The sequence below is a fragment of the Brachyhypopomus gauderio genome, chromosome 4 (assembly GCF_052324685.1).
Source record: "Brachyhypopomus gauderio isolate BG-103 chromosome 4, BGAUD_0.2, whole genome shotgun sequence".
Lineage (NCBI taxonomy): Eukaryota > Metazoa > Chordata > Actinopteri > Gymnotiformes > Hypopomidae > Brachyhypopomus > Brachyhypopomus gauderio.
Genome location: NC_135214.1, coordinates 12,510,504 through 12,528,525, shown reverse-complemented (window position 1 = coordinate 12,528,525; position 18,022 = coordinate 12,510,504). Strand labels below are relative to the sequence as shown.

The 18,022-nt window shown below is 38.4% G+C and overlaps 2 protein-coding genes across 7 annotated transcripts in view; one reads left to right on the top strand and one right to left on the bottom strand.

The window, feature by feature from the left end:
- The window catches only part of gulp1a (GULP PTB domain containing engulfment adaptor 1a), a 350,639-nt gene that overhangs the window by 90,556 nt on the left and 242,061 nt on the right, over positions 1 to 18,022 (bottom strand). The gene's annotated exons all lie outside the window — the stretch shown is intronic.
- tfpia (tissue factor pathway inhibitor a) overlaps positions 89 to 18,022 on the top strand; it is a 37,605-nt gene continuing 19,671 nt past the window's right edge. For 3 of the 6 annotated variants that reach the window (XM_077002286.1, XM_077002285.1, XM_077002284.1), the window contains exon 1: positions 89 to 270. In XM_077002286.1, coding sequence (XP_076858401.1) covers positions 189 to 270 — 82 coding nt within the window. In that variant the 5' untranslated portion in view covers positions 89 to 188. The remainder of the gene's footprint in view (positions 271 to 18,022) is intronic. The other 3 variants (XM_077002289.1, XM_077002287.1, XM_077002290.1) reach the window with 3 other exon arrangements.

Here is an 18,022-nt window from a genome sequence, read left to right as displayed (position 1 = left end):
ACGACTAGCTGTTACTTCATAGTTAGTTAATACCCCCCTTCTCAGCAGGAAGCGCGTAGGACATGCTCGTGCGTGTGATAGGCTCGTGCGTGTGATAGGCTCGTGGACGCTTATGGCTCGCTCTAAAGTTAATAAGAGTTCTGCCGCTCTGCTGATCCTATAACCCAGTGTTGTCTTTCTCTCCAACGATGGTTGCGATCCTCAGCTGCCCCGGCAGCATTATACTTTTTCTATCATATCTTGGGATTTGCTTCACAAATTTTCCCACAGGTAAGATATTATCGCTGTTTTAATTATGTTTTCATACACGTTTAGAGCGGGGTCCTTTTCGTCATACAGTATGAAACAAATGTTTTTAAAGTGGAATAAACACGCGATTTTCACTTAATAATGAATAATTTTATAATAAACTTATATTTTCTTATATATATTTTCTTATATATATTTTCGAAATAAACATGCGCTGCATAACTGAAATCTGGGCTATGACCCTGTAACTTTCTTTCTTCTGTGAGTACTGCAAAGTGATTTTCATGAAATACAGTAGCTGGTCAGCATGGCTGGTGTGGTCAAGCCCGTTTCCCTCATCATTCAAAAGGATTTGCGTATAAGGGATTCGCTCATTTCATAATGTAGAGTAAACTTGCCTACGATGCGTCTTTACAATTATTTTCTACAAAATAAACGTCCATGCTTAACAGAAACATGGCAGTATGTAATTAGTTATCTCTGCATCCAGCGTGCGAGTTTTACAGACTCCTTTGTTTAGGTGACTTTACAAAAAAAATGCAAATGTCCGATAAACTCCCTTTTCATCGGTGTGCCAAACAAAACCCCGTGTGTTCTGTTTACTATGTGCAAAACTGCTGGAATACTGTCAGTGTAAAAAAGCAGCTCGTAGCAATCCAAATGTATTTCAGTTAGACTGGCTACCTGAGCCGCCTCGCCTTCAGCAGGACACACATCCTGCTAGGGTTCACACCATGGAGTAGTGCCAGACAGTGCAGCCAGGCTCCTACAGCCCTGCTGTCCTGCACGAATACGTCGTCTGTTTCAGCTCTTCTGTCTGTCTAAACTTTGTAATGTATTCCTTTACTCTACGTGCCACTGTTAGTGGCGTTAGTTTGGAGTTAGTTTGAGGGTATGGTTAGTTTGACTGTTTCTGGTATGTCTAAAATTCGCAGACCGAGTGAGTCTCCACAGCAAACAGGGTCTTTTCAAGTGGAGCTTCTCACTACAGTTCTTCTGTTCACTGAAGTTTGTTGTTTTTATTATCAGAACATGAAGGTGTAGAACAGGGGTGCCCACAGTTTTCAGCTTGCGAGCTACTTATAAGATGACCCAGTCAGAAAGATCTACCGGGGTGGCGGCGAACGTAATTTGTTGAGCGGGGGGGGGGGGGGGGGGGGGGGGGGGGTGGCGAACGTAATATGTTGAGGGGGGGGCGAACGTAATTTGTTGAGTGGATTGCAGATTGGCTACCGTGATTGTCAATCGAAATACAACCGTCAGTGCAGATGTGCGATTCATCTACTACTATTTTATGTGACGCGATCTACGCACATTCCTTCGCGATCGACCGACACTTCCTTCGCGATCGACCGGTCGATCGCGATCGACGTAATGAGCACCCCTGGTGTAGAAGATAGAATGGCTTATAATGGTTTGGTGATAAACTGCACTCATATTTCCTATAAAGAATTTTTCCATTAAGAATCATAAAGGGCCAGACTCAAGAGGAAAGGGTGTCACGGCACTGCGGTCAAGCCAGCCCTCACTTAAAAAATCTTGGTCAAGCCAGCCCCCGAAAAAATTGCGAAGTTGCGCGTATACCATAGATTACGGTAATGGGTGATGCTGCCTGTGATTCCACATTTAATTCCACAAGTAAATCGTTTAATTCAGAACTAATAAATCATGACTCAAACTGTATTTAATGTCTATGAAAATGAAAACCTTGAAAGTAAATTTAAATTATTACATTTGTTACTTTTACACCGTTTTATATTTACAGTGTCATTAAAAAAAATCCTCCTGATTGCACTGAATAATTTCACTACAGAATGGTAGAACACCACCTACAGATGTCACTCAGTCAAGATCAAGAAGATCTGATGTGGCATTTCAAAGTAAAGGTCCTCAAATTACCATATTTGATTAACTTTATTCTATGTTTACAGTGTCATAAAAAAAATCCTCCTGATTGCACTCAATAATTTCACTACAGAATGGTAGAACACCACCTACAGATGTCAATCATGTAAGATCAAGAAGATCTGATGTGGCATTTCAAAGTAAAGGTCCCTCAAATTTCCATATTTGATCAATTTTATTCTATGTTTACAGTGTCATTAAAAAAAATCCTCCTGATTGCACTCAATAATTTCACTACAGTATGGTAGAACACCACCTATAGATGTCACTCAGTCAAGATCAAGAAGATCTGATGTGGCATTTCAAAGTAAAGGTCCCTCAAATTTCCATATTTGATCTTTTTTTTTTCTATGTTTACAGGGTCATTAAATAAAATCCTCCTGATTGCACTCAATAATTTCACTACAGTATGGTAGAACACCACCTAGAGATGTCACTCAGTCAAGATCAAGAAGATCTGATGTGGCATTTCAAAGTAAAGGTCCCTCAAATTACCATATTTGATAAACTTTATTCTATGTTTACAGTGTCATAAATAAAAATCCTCCTGATTGCACAGGATAATTTCACTACAGAATGGTAGAACACCACCTACAGATGTCACTCATGTAAGATCAAGAAGATCTGATGTGGCATTTCAAAGTAAAGGTCCCTCAAATTTCCATATTTGATCAATTTTATTCTATGTTTACAGTGTCATTAAAAAAAATCCTCCTGATTGCACTCAATAATTTCACTACAGTATGGTAGAACACCACCTATAGATGTCACTCAGTCAAGATCAAGAAGATCTGATGTGGCATTTCAAAGTAAAGGTCCCTCAAATTTCCATATTTGATCATTTTTTTTTCTATGTTTACAGGGTCATTAAATAAAATCCTCCTGATTGCACTCAATAATTTCACTACAGTATGGTAGAACACCACCTAGAGATGTCACTCAGTCAAGATCAAGAAGATCTGATGTGGCATTTCAAAGTAAAGGTCCCTCAAATTACCATATTTGATAAACTTTATTCTATGTTTACAGTGTCATAAATAAAAATCCTCCTGATTGCACAGGATAATTTCACTACAGAATGGTAGAACACCACCTACAGATGTCACTCATGTAAGATCAAGAAGATCTGATGTGGCATTTCAAAGTAAAGGTCCCTCAAATTTCCATATTTGATCAATTTTATTCTATGTTTACAGTGTCATTAAAAAAAATCCTCCTGATTGCACTCAATAATTTCACTACAGTATGGTAGAACACCACCTATAGATGTCACTCAGTCAAGATCAAGAAGATCTGATGTGGCATTTCAAAGTAAAGGTCCCTCAAATTTCCATATTTGATCTTTTTTTTTCTATGTTTACAGGGTCATTAAAAAAAATCCTCCTGATTGCACTCAATAATTTCACTACAGTATGGTAGAACACCACCTAGAGATGTCACTCAGTCAAGATCAAGAAGATCTGATGTGGCATTTCAAAGTAAAGGTCCCTCAAATTACCATATTTGATAAACTTTATTCTATGTTTACAGTGTCATAAATAAAAATCCTCCTGATTGCACAGGATAATTTCACTACAGAATGGTAGAACACCACCTACAGATGTCTGTCCGTCAAGATCAAGAAGATCTGATGTGGCATTTCAAAGTAAAGGTCCCTCAAATTACCATATTTGATAAACTTTATTCTATGTTTACAGTGTCATAAATAAAAATCCTCCTGATTGCACAGGATAATTTCACTACAGAATGGTAGAACACCACCTACAGATGTCACTCATGTAAGATCAAGAAGATCTGATGTGGCATTTCAAAGTAAAGGTCCCTCAAATTTCCATATTTGATCAATTTTATTCTATGTTTACAGTGTCATTAAAAAAAATCCTCCTGATTGCACTCAATAATTTCACTACAGTATGGTAGAACACCACCTATAGATGTCACTCAGTCAAGATCAAGAAGATCTGATGTGGCATTTCAAAGTAAAGGTCCCTCAAATTTCCATATTTGATCATTTTTTTTTCTATGTTTACAGGGTCATTAAATAAAATCCTCCTGATTGCACTCAATAATTTCACTACAGTATGGTAGAACACCACCTAGAGATGTCACTCAGTCAAGATCAAGAAGATCTGATGTGGCATTTCAAAGTAAAGGTCCCTCAAATTACCATATTTGATAAACTTTATTCTATGTTTACAGTGTCATAAATAAAAATCCTCCTGATTGCACAGGATAATTTCACTACAGAATGGTAGAACACCACCTACAGATGTCACTCATGTAAGATCAAGAAGATCTGATGTGGCATTTCAAAGTAAAGGTCCCTCAAATTTCCATATTTGATCAATTTTATTCTATGTTTACAGTGTCATTAAAAAAAATCCTCCTGATTGCACTCAATAATTTCACTACAGTATGGTAGAACACCACCTATAGATGTCACTCAGTCAAGATCAAGAAGATCTGATGTGGCATTTCAAAGTAAAGGTCCCTCAAATTTCCATATTTGATCTTTTTTTTTCTATGTTTACAGGGTCATTAAAAAAAATCCTCCTGATTGCACTCAATAATTTCACTACAGTATGGTAGAACACCACCTAGAGATGTCACTCAGTCAAGATCAAGAAGATCTGATGTGGCATTTCAAAGTAAAGGTCCCTCAAATTTCCATATTTGATCTTTTTTTTTTCTATGTTTACAGGGTCATTAAAAAAAATCCTCCTGATTGCACTCAATAATTTCACTACAGTATGGTAGAACACCACCTAGAGATGTCACTCAGTCAAGATCAAGAAGATCTGATGTGGCATTTCAAAGTAAAGGTCCCTCAAATTACCATATTTGATAAACTTTATTCTATGTTTACAGTGTCATAAATAAAAATCCTCCTGATTGCACAGGATAATTTCACTACAGAATGGTAGAACACCACCTACAGATGTCACTCATGTAAGATCAAGAAGATCTGATGTGGCATTTCAAAGTAAAGGTCCCTCAAATTTCCATATTTGATCAATTTTATTCTATGTTTACAGTGTCATTAAAAAAAATCCTCCTGATTGCACTCAATAATTTCACTACAGTATGGTAGAACACCACCTATAGATGTCACTCAGTCAAGATCAAGAAGATCTGATGTGGCATTTCAAAGTAAAGGTCCCTCAAATTTCCATATTTGATCATTTTTTTTTCTATGTTTACAGGGTCATTAAATAAAATCCTCCTGATTGCACTCAATAATTTCACTACAGTATGGTAGAACACCACCTAGAGATGTCACTCAGTCAAGATCAAGAAGATCTGATGTGGCATTTCAAAGTAAAGGTCCCTCAAATTACCATATTTGATAAACTTTATTCTATGTTTACAGTGTCATAAATAAAAATCCTCCTGATTGCACAGGATAATTTCACTACAGAATGGTAGAACACCACCTACAGATGTCACTCATGTAAGATCAAGAAGATCTGATGTGGCATTTCAAAGTAAAGGTCCCTCAAATTTCCATATTTGATCAATTTTATTCTATGTTTACAGTGTCATTAAAAAAAATCCTCCTGATTGCACTCAATAATTTCACTACAGTATGGTAGAACACCACCTATAGATGTCACTCAGTCAAGATCAAGAAGATCTGATGTGGCATTTCAAAGTAAAGGTCCCTCAAATTTCCATATTTGATCTTTTTTTTTCTATGTTTACAGGGTCATTAAAAAAAATCCTCCTGATTGCACTCAATAATTTCACTACAGTATGGTAGAACACCACCTAGAGATGTCACTCAGTCAAGATCAAGAAGATCTGATGTGGCATTTCAAAGTAAAGGTCCCTCAAATTACCATATTTGATAAACTTTATTCTATGTTTACAGTGTCATAAATAAAAATCCTCCTGATTGCACAGGATAATTTCACTACAGAATGGTAGAACACCACCTACAGATGTCTGTCCGTCAAGATCAAGAAGATCTGATGTGGCATTTCAAAGTAAAGGTCCCTCAAATTACCATATTTGATTAACTTTATTCTATGTTTACAGTGTCATAAATAAAAATCCTCCTGATTGCACAGGATAATTTCACTACAGAATGGTAGAACACCACCTACAGATGTCACTCATGTAAGATCAAGAAGATCTGATGTGGCATTTCAAAGTAAAGGTCCCTCAAATTTCCATATTTGATCAATTTTATTCTATGTTTACAGTGTCATTAAAAAAAATCCTCCTGATTGCACTCAATAATTTCACTACAGTATGGTAGAACACCACCTATAGATGTCACTCAGTCAAGATCAAGAAGATCTGATGTGGCATTTCAAAGTAAAGGTCCCTCAAATTACCATATTTGATCAACTTTATTCTATGTTTACAGTGTCATAAATAAAAATCCTCCTGATTGCACTCAATAATTTCACTACAGAATGGTAGAACACCACGTAGAGATGTCACTTATGTAAGATCAAGAAGATCTGATGTGGCATTTCAAAGTAAAGGTCCCTCAAATTACCAGATTTAATCAATTTTTTTTTCTGTTTACAGGGTCATTAAAAAATCCTTCTGATTGCACTGAATAATTTAATTACAGAATGGTAGAACACCACCTAAAGGTGTCACTCAGCTAAGATCAAGAAGATCTGATGTGGCATTTCAAAGTAAAGGTCCCTCAAATAACCAGATTTGATCATTTTTTTTCTGTTTACAGGGTCATTAATAAAAATCCTCCTGATTGCATTCAATAATTTCACTACAGTATGGTAGAACACCACCTAGAGATGTCACTCAGTCAAGATCAAGAAGATCTGATGTATCATTTCAAAATAAGGCACTCCACATTATCAGATTTGATACATCTTACTCTATGTTTACATTGTTATTAAAAGGAATCCTCCTGATTGCACAGAATAATTTCACTACAGAATGGTAGAATACCACCTAAATGTGTCTCTCAGTCAAGATCAAAAAGATCTGATGCATTATTTCAAAATAAAGGTCCATCAAATGACCAGATTTGATCAATTTTACTCTATATTTACAGGGTCATTAAAAAGAATCCTCCTGATTGCACAGAATAATTTCACTACAGCATGGTAGAATACCACCTACAGGTGTCACTTATGTAAGATCAAGAAGATCTGATGTGTCAATTCAAAATAAAGGTCCATCAAATGACCAGATTTGATCAATTTTACTCTACATTTAGTGTCATTAAAAAGAATCCTTCTGATTGCTCAGAATAATTTCACTACAGAATGATAGAATACCAACTAAAGGTGTCACTCTGTCAAGATCAAGCAGATGTGATGTGCCATTTCAAAATAAAGGCCCACTAAATTATCATTTTGATCAATTTTACTCTGCATTTACACTGTTATTAAAAGGAATCCTCCTGATTGCACAGAATAATTTCACTACAGAATGGTAGAATACCACCTAAATGTGTCTCTCAGTCAAGATCAAAAAGATCTGATGCATTATTTCAAAATAAAGGTCCATCAAATGACCAGATTTGATCAATTTTACTCTATATTTACAGGGTCATTAAAAAGAATCCTCCTGATTGCACAGAATAATTTCACTACAGCATGGTAGAATACCACCTACAGGTGTCACTTATGTAAGATCAAGAAGATCTGATGTGTCAATTCAAAATAAAGGTCCATCAAATGACCAGATTTGATCAATTTTACTCTACATTTAGTGTCATTAAAAAGAATCCTTCTGATTGCTCAGAATAATTTCACTACAGAATGATAGAATACCAACTAAAGGTGTCACTCTGTCAAGATCAAGCAGATGTGATGTGCCATTTCAAAATAAAGGCCCACTAAATTATCATTTTGATCAATTTTACTCTGCATTTACACTGTTATTAAAAGGAATCCTCCTGATTGCACAGAATAATTTCACTACAGAATGGTAGAATACCACCTAAATGTGTCTCTCAGTCAAGATCAAAAAGATCTGATGCATTATTTCAAAATAAAGGTCCATCAAATGACCAGATTTGATCAATTTTACTCTATATTTACAGGGTCATTAAAAAGAATCCTCCTGATTGCACAGAATAATTTCACTACAGCATGGTAGAATACCACCTACAGGTGTCACTTATGTAAGATCAAGAAGATCTGATGTGTCAATTCAAAATAAAGGTCCATCAAATGACCAGATTTGATCAATTTTACTCTACATTTAGTGTCATTAAAAAGAATCCTTCTGATTGCTCAGAATAATTTCACTACAGAATGATAGAATACCAACTAAAGGTGTCACTCTGTCAAGATCAAGCAGATGTGATGTGCCATTTCAAAATAAAGGCCCACTAAATTATCATTTTGATCAATTTTACTCTGCATTTACACTGTTATTAAAAGGAATCCCACTGATTGCACAGAATAATTTCACTACAGAATGGTAGAATACCACCTAATGGTGTCACTCTGTCAAGATCAAGCAGATGTTATGTGCCATTTCAAAATAAAGTGTATATGTAAAATATTTGTAATATTTTATAATATTAAATAATAATAATAATAACAATTTACTGAACCAATAACATCCCTTATTGTATTCCAGACTTTCTTTCATATGGACTCTTTATATATAGAGAGACTACTCTAAGTAGTCTGTGTCACGGTGAGGCGGCCCCCTACCGGTCGCCTCCGTCCACAGCGGCTGTGTTGTTGTTGTTTTGTGATGTCGTGTACGCCCCTCAGGTGGGCGGAGCCCGTGATCCGTTCCCACCTGATGGTCGTTTGTCTGTCTATATAGGTCTTGTCTTTGTACCAGTTGACCGCTGGTCATTATATCCTTAATTTGGATCTATTGCACGGGTTTTGGTTTGCACACTTTCTATTAAACCATCCTTTTTCCCTGAGACTTGGCGTGATCGCTTCCTTTTCGTTGCTCACACCTGCCCGTCACAGTCTGTCTATCATTATCAATAAATGTATCTCATTTAATGACATCATTGCCCACCTGTTATCCTGAGTTACCTTCTATCACATCAGGTGATCTGAGGAGGCAGGATGCAAGTGCAAGAAACAAACAAACCAAGAGAACAAAGACAAAATTAAAGTAGAAATACTGACTTATTGGCAAATCAATAAAATAATAAAAAACTCCAAGCAAATATAAGGCAAACAACCAGGGATATATACAGGCACAAATGACAAACAGCTGGGGCTAACAAGAGGGAGACAACCAGAGCAACTGAAAGCATGTTTGCTTCTCTGCACTGGGGTCTTGGGTTCAAGTCCCTATCTGAGTGGAGTTTCCATGTTCTCCCCGTGTTTGCGTGGGTTTCCTCCGGGGTCTCCGGTTCCCTCCCACAGTCCGAAGACATGGAAGTTAGGTAAATTGGCAGTCCCAGACAAATTCTCCCTGAGTGTGTATCTGTGTCTGTTGTCTGAGTGTCTATGCTTGTATGTCCAGTGGTGGATGGTGCTCTGTCACTAGGGTCTGTCCTCTCTCCCCTTCCTGCACCCCATTCAGTCCCACAGGGGGCTGTGGATCCTGGTAGAGAGTGCGCAGTTGGCTGCTGCTTCTTGCCGTTGTGTGTGATTGGTTGTGTGAGACTTGTCATCCCCGGTAGCTCAATGTGTTCAGCCACATAATCCCAATTAGAAACAAAGGGCAGGAACCTCTGAAGTTTGGAACCTCTGAAGCCTGGTGGTTAGGGAACTGGTCTTGTGACCGGAGGGTCGTAGGTTCGATTCCCAGACCTGAGGCCATGACTGAGGTGCCCCTGAGCAAGGCCCTTAACCCTCAATTGCTCACTTGTATGTTAAAAAAAAGAGCTAAAAATGTAAGTCGCTCTGGATAAGGGAGTTTGCCAGTGTTAAAATTGTAAAGCGCCTTGGGTATCCTGAAAGGCGCTATATAAATTGAACATTCATTCATTCATTCATTCATGAGCGTGTGAGGTGCGGTGACAGTGGGCGGACACTAGGAGCACATGGCAGAAATGTAAACACAGGCACATGGCACTGACAGGACAATGAAAACAAAGACAGAAAGACAAGAATGAAGCAGGGCAGAATATGACACCTGTTTGCAATTGTCATGGGCAGACGACGAGGTTAGGCACGTTAGGCAGGAGTCCCCTTGGACTATGATGTTTGCTGATGACATTGTGATCTGTAGTGAGAGTAGGGAGCAGGTGGAGGTGAGCTTGGAAAGATGGAGATATGCTTTGGAGAAAGTGAGCAGGAGTAAAACAGAGTACATGTGTGTGAATGAGAGGGCAGACGGTGGACAGGTCCAGTTACAAGGAGTTGATTTGGTGAAGGTTGACGAGTTTACCTACTTAGGGTCAAGGGTACAGAGTAATGGAGGAAGTGAAAGAGAGGTAAAGAAGAGAGTGCAGGCAGGCTGGGGTGGATGGCATAAAGTGTCTGGGGTGATCTGTGATAGAAGGGTGTCAGCAAGAATGAAAGGAAAGATCTATAGGACAGTAGTGAGACCTGCTATGTTGTATGGACTGGAGACAGTGGCACTGACAAAGAGACAGGTGAGGGAGATGGAGGTGTCTGAGATGAAGATGTTGAGATTCTCATTTGGAGTGACGAGGAAGGATAGGATTAGAAATGAGTTTATTAGAGGATCAGCACATGTAGCATGTTTTGGAGATAAAGTTAGAGAAGCGAGATTGAGGTGGTTTGGACATGTACAGAGGAGGGAGGAGAGGTATATTGGTAGGAGGGTCTTGAGGATGGAACTTCCAGGCAAGAGGAGGAGAGGTAGACCTAAGAGGAGGTTTATGGATGCAGTGGAAGAGGATATGAGAGTGGCTGGTGTGTCAGTGGAGGACACTCAAGACAGGGCCAGATGGAGGAGTTTGATCCGCTGTGGCGACCCCTAAACGGGAATAGCAGAAAGAAGAAGAAGAACACTGCCTGACCTCCTAGAAGATACAATACAATGTTAGGCATGTGTGTGGGATTTGGGGCAAACGGCTTTCCAATGCCCCTGTTTTATTGTTTTAATCAATTCTAGGAAGACGTTTGCTTATTTGAACTAATTCCCATTCATTGTTCAGCAGCAACCTGCTGAATAAATGATAAAACATCAAGGTTTACTAAGCAATGGAATGATAATGGGGCAGCAGCATCTTGACTGCAGACAGGAAGCAGAATGACCAACTCATTAAGAGGGCCTGGTCTGTCCTGATAAACCTCTTGGACCCAGTGCAAGAGATGGCAATATACTTAGACAGCACTGGACAGCTGCTACAGTCAATAGTTTCTTCACTTTAGTCTTCATAGTTTTCTTCATCTTTTCCACTGCTGTTAGACTACACAACCCACACTGCTCCTAGTAAAACCCACACATCAGCAGACCACCTAGATGTACAGAATATTGCGTGTACAGCCAGCACTACTCCCAAAGAAACTCTGGTCATCAGCAGTCCACATTCATATACAGATACTATACAGAACTGTGAATATGAATATAGCGCAAAACATTTGATACTCTGTTTTATTTCACTTTACTTTTTATAAAGCAACTGTATAGCTCTTATATGTTATTCATTCCTTAATTCTACTTAAGACATTATGCTTTTTTAATTCTGTGATTGTATTCTTATGTCCATTGTTTTATTTTTTTAATTTAATTTCTGTCTAGCTTCTGAAAACAGGAATCGAAGTGTTTTATTTAGGTGCAGCAACTCCACAGACATATAGAAAGGTCTGTAGTGGACTAAACATTTTTTTGATTATTACTCCATATTTTAGTAATTTCAGGAACCTTTATTTTGAAATGACACATCACATTTTCTTGATCTTGACTGAGTGACACCTTTAGGTGGTATTGTACCATTCTGTAGTGAAATTATTCTGTGCAATCAGAAGGATTCATTTTAATGACAGTGTAAATGCAGAGTAAAATTGATCAAAATGATAATTTAGAGGGCCTTTATTTTGAAATGGCACATCACATCTGCTTGATCTTGACAGAGTGACACCTTTAGTTGGTATTCTATCATTCTGTAGTGAAATTATTCTGAGCAATCAGAAGGATTCTTTTTAATGACACTGTAAATGTAGAGTAAAATTGATCAAATCTGGTCATTTGATGGACCTTTATTTTGAAATAATGCATCAGATCTTTTTGATCTTGACTGAGAGACACATTTAGGTGGTATTCTACCATTCTGTAGTGAAATTATTGAGTGCAATCAGGAGGATTTTTATTAATGACCCTGTAAACATAGAAAAAAAATGATCAAATATGGAAATTTGAGGGACCTTTACTTTGAAATGCCACATCAGATCTTCTTGATCTTCCATGAGTGACATCTGTAGGTGGTGTTCTACCATTCTATAGTGAAATTATTGAGTGCAATCAGCAGGATTTTTTTTAATGACACTGTAAACATACAGTAAAATTGATCAAATCTGGTTATTTGAGGGACCTTTACTTTGAAATGCCACATCAAATCTTCTTGATCTTGACTGAGTGACATCTGTAGGTGGTGTTCTACCATTCTGTAGTGAAATTATTGAGTGCAATCAGGAGGATTTTTTAAAGACCCTGTAAACCTAGAATAAAGTTGATCAAATCTGGTAATTTGAGGGACCTTTACTTTGAAATGCCACATCAGATCTTCTTGATCTTGACTGAGTGACCTCTGTAGGTGGTGTTCTACCATTCTGTAGTGAAATTACTCAGTGCAATCAGAAGGATTTTTTTTATGACACTGTAAACATAGAATAAAGTTTATCAAATCTGGTTATTTGAGGGACCTTTACTTTGAAATGCCACATCAGATCTTCTTGATCTTACATGAGTAACATCTGTAGGTGATGTTATAGGATTCTGTAGTGAAATTATTGAGTGCAATCAGGAGAATTTTTATTAATGACCCTGTAAACATAGAAAAAAATGATCAAATCTGGTAATTTGAGGGACCTTTACTTTGAAATGCCACATCAGATCTTCTTGATCTTGACTGAGTGACATCTATAGGTGGTGTTCTACCATACTGTAGTGAAATTATTGAGTGCAATCAGGAGGATTTTTTTTAATGACACTGTAAACATAGAATAAAATTGATCAAATATGGAAATTTGAGGGACCTTTACTTTGAAATGCCACATCAGATCTTCTTGATCTTACATGAGTGACATCTGTAGGTGGTGTTCTACCATTCTGTAGTGAAATTATCCTGTGCAATCAGGAGGATTTTTATTTATGACACTGTAAACATAGAATAAAGTTTATCAAATATGGTAATTTGAGGGACCTTTACTTTGAAATGCCACATCAGATCTTCTTGATCTTGACTGAGTGACATCTCTAGGTGGTGTTCTACCATACTGTAGTGAAATTATTGAGTGCAATCAGGAGGATTTTATTTAATGACCCTGTAAACATAGAAAAAAAAATGATCAAATATGGAAATTTGAGGGACCTTTACTTTGAAATGCCACATCAGATCTTCTTGATCTTGACTGAGTGACATCTATAGGTGGTGTTCTACCATACTGTAGTGAAATTATTGAGTGCAATCAGGAGGATTTTTTTTAATGACACTGTAAACATAGAATAAAATTGATCAAATATGGAAATTTGAGGGACCTTTACTTTGAAATGCCACATCAGATCTTCTTGATCTTACATGAGTGACATCTGTAGGTGGTGTTCTACCATTCTGTAGTGAAATTATCCTGTGCAATCAGGAGGATTTTTATTTATGACACTGTAAACATAGAATAAAGTTTATCAAATATGGTAATTTGAGGGACCTTTACTTTGAAATGCCACATCAGATCTTCTTGATATTGACTGAGTGACATCTGTAGGTGGTGTTCTACCATTCTGTAGTAAAATTATCCTGTGCAATCAGGAGGATTTTTATTTATGACACTGTAAACATAGAATAAAGTTTATCAAATATGGTAATTTGAGGGACCTTTACTTTGAAATGCCACATCAGATCTTCTTGATCTTGACTGAGTGACATCTGTAGGTGGTGTTCTACCATTCTGTAGTAAAATTATCCTGTGCAATCAGGAGGATTTTTATTTATGACACTGTAAACATAGAATAAAGTTTATCAAATATGGAAATTTGAGGGACCTTTACTTTGAAATGCCACATCAGATCTTCTTGATCTTGACTGAGTGACATCTGTAGGTGGTGTTCTACCATTCTGTAGTGAAATTATCCTGTGCAATCAGGAGGATTTTTATTTATGACACTGTAAACATAGAATAAAGTTTATCAAATATGGAAATTTGAGGGACCTTTACTTTGAAATGCCACATCAGATCTTCTTGATCTTGACTGAGTGACATCTGTAGGTGGTGTTCTACCATTCTGTAGTGAAATTATCCTGTGCAATCAGGAGGATTTTTATTTATGACACTGTAAACATAGAATAAAGTTTATCAAATATGGAAATTTGAGGGACCTTTACTTTGAAATGCCACATCAGATCTTCTTGATCTTGACTGAGTGACATCTCTAGGTGGTGTTCTACCATACTGTAGTGAAATTATTGAGTGCAATCAGGAGGATTTTTTTTAATGACCCTGTAAACATAGAATAAAGTTAATCAAATATGGAAATTTGAGGGACCTTTACTTTGAAATGCCACATCAGATCTTCTTGATCTTACATGAGTGACATCTGTAGGTGGTGTTCTACCATTCTATAGTGAAATTATTCAGTGCAATCAGGAGGATTTTTTTTAATGACTAAATATAAAACGGTGTAAAAGTAACAAAATGTAATAATTTACTTTTTACTCATTCTGTTCACCATTTAGATTTAAATGTGGAATCACAGGCCACATCACCCTTTACCGTAATCTATGAAATACGCGCAACTTCGCAATTTTTTTGGGGGCTGGCTTGACCAAGATTTTTTAAGTGAGGGCTGGCTTGACCGCAGTGTCACGGCTGTGAGGAGCCATCGTCATGAGGCACTGCGTAAACGAAAAGCAGGGCAAAGTAGTCCGTCTGTCATACAACAAAAACAAACACACAACAAATAAGTAAACAAAAAGAAGCATCAGGTCAGCACGTGGGAGACCTGCTCTTTGGCTCCTACTATGGCTTTTACACATCCGTCCTTCCCTAGAGAGAGACAGAGAGAAAGAGAGGAAGAGAGGGAGTGAGAGAGAGAGACAGAGAGTGAGAGAGGGAGTGAGAGGGAGAGAGAGAGAGGAAAAGAGAGAAGAAACAAAAACAAAGCCTTTGACACAGTTGCCATCTTGAAGAAATAAGGTGCAGTTTAGGAAAGTAATTACATGTAATTATTACATTTCGGTCAAATGTCTCAGTGTGCTTGGACTGAATGCAGGACTCAACGCCGTGTGGTGAGGTGCATGGTAACGTAGCAGCGCCACGAGCTGCATGTGTCTGGACGGGTGTGGGGCGTGTTTCATGAAGGCACGAGTCTCCTCAGCTGATTACGCCACGTCTCCCACAGGACAAATCACTTTCTGTCTCTCAGTGTGCCAAAAGCGTCTGGCTTATATATGCAAACATGCACTAAAGTGAATTATAGACTAGAGACTGTTTTATTCTTCCTCAGACCCTGCACATAAGTACTTATTAACATATACTTGGCTCTAGCTCCCTTTATTAGATAATTTTAAGTTATTTATTTCTCCTGAATATTTGTAAATAATGTTAATGCACGTGCTGGAGTGTTTGATATGTTACGTGTCACACGTGTGTGAGCTGACCAGGACAAACGCCTTCTATTTGTAACATACTTGGTAAACTGGCTCTGATTTTGGTTCTGAATAAGTGTATGCATATTACAATTCATCTTGTATAAGTATATGCATATTACAATACATTTTGAATAAGTATATGCATATTACAATACATGTTGTATATGTTCTGGTGCGATTCCAAACATTGGTCACAACTGGGAGTGGAGTCAGTGGTGTTACTGGGAGTGGAGTCAGTGTTGTTACTGGGTGTGGAGTCAGTGTTGTTACTGGGAGTGGAGTCAGTGGTGCTACTGGGAGTGGAGTCAGTGGTGCTACTGGGAGTGGAGTCAGTGGTGTTACTGTGATAGCTACAAATTTCTCCCTATTTAACATGCCATTGGATATTTTGCATGGACTGATGGGGAAAAATCAGGTTCACCATGCAAAGCGAGTCTAAAAATGTCCCTCCAGAGCCGAATGGTTTTCAGAACATTTCCTCATCTATGACTAATGAACACAGCGAGACACCACAAATGGTGCTAGCTTGCAACAAAATGGCAAAATGTTGTCCTATATTTTTCCTTAGTGCTGAAGCTCAAACTAAATATGTACTTCACTTAGTTTGTGAAGTTACCTGTGAGCAGACTTTGTAATAGCATTTTTTCATTCTGTGTGTCACTGTGTGTGACTGAGTCTGGAGATAGTTTGAGGGTATGGAACCTCGTGGCACGTCTAAAATATACAACCCGAGATGTCCGTCTTAGTGAGTGATGGCCACATCTGTGAGTGAAGCTGCTCTCTACGGTTCTTCTGTTACCTGAAGGTTGTTGTTTTTATTGTCACAACATGAAGTTGTAGAAGAAAAAATGATTATAAGGGTTTGGTGATATACTGTACTCATATTTCCTGTAGCACCATAAACAATCAGATTATTTAAGAATGGAGGGCCAGTCTGAGGAGGAAAGGGAGTCAGATATAGCTGCTTTCCCCACTATCTGTCAGAGATTAACCTTATGAAGAGCTTCATAAAGGTTCCGTAATTTGTCAGGAAAAGCTATATCAAAATCCCCATTTCAATGCCAGAGCAACATCTGGAGTGAAAGTGTAACCGCCTGAATTAAACAGAAGCATAGAACAATTGTAATATTCTGTCCATATTTTGGAAAGTTTTTGCTATGTTTAGCAGAGAGATTTGTTGCACTGCACTTGGAGGAGGGTGCTAAGGGCTTGGGCTTCTGTATTCGGACACGCAAACACAAGACTAGCTGGTGGAGTGCCAGACTCCTGTTCTGACACTTGATAGTCCTCATTTCCCTGGGAGAGTGATACCACTGGTGGTGGGGTAAACCCTGCAGCCAGACATCGCAAATGGCACCGCTGAGACTACAATCTGAAATTCCGGCTGTGCTCTGGCTGTGTTGTGGCTGTGATGTGGCTGTGTTGTAGCTGTGATGCGGCTGTGTTGTAGCTGTGCTGTGGTTGTGCTGTGGCTGTGTTGTAGCTGTGCTGTGGCTGTGCTGTGACTGTGATGTGGCTGTGCTGTGGCTATGCTATGGCTGTGTTTTAGCTGTGTTGTAGCTGTGCTATGGCTGTGTTTTAGCTGTGTTGTAGCTGTGATGTGGCTGTGATGTGTGCCCTCTGGGGATGGGATTCTGTCTGTCTTGTTAGGTTTGGTGTTTGTCTGCTGGCCATGTTGTTAAAGGAAGGCATGTTTTAGCTGAGAGTATGCTGTCTTCTCTAGGCTCTGACACTTCTGGATACAGTGGTCTCTTTTACTTCTCAGTCAAGAGTATTACTCAGCACAAATTACCCCCCCGTCTCCCCTGTCTCCCCCGTCTCAGGCGTCTCAGGCGTCTCGATAACCTATCTAAGCTCAAATGTGAAATGTGCTGTCTCTTCTGTGAGAGTCCAGGACAAAGGCCATGTGCCTATAATTATCCTGCAGTATGCAGTAAGTAGTTGGAAGGGGAATACATGTTTCCACATTACACACACACACACACACACACACACACACACACACACACACACACACACACACACATACGTACGTACACATGCTGAAACCATCCTAATGAGAAATGGCAATGAGGCAAATGTTCAGTGATAGGTGGTGGAGGACATTAGCATCTTCTCATTAGGATAAAGGTACTGGAGACCAGTTAATAAGAGCACATTAGCATAAACGTACAACTG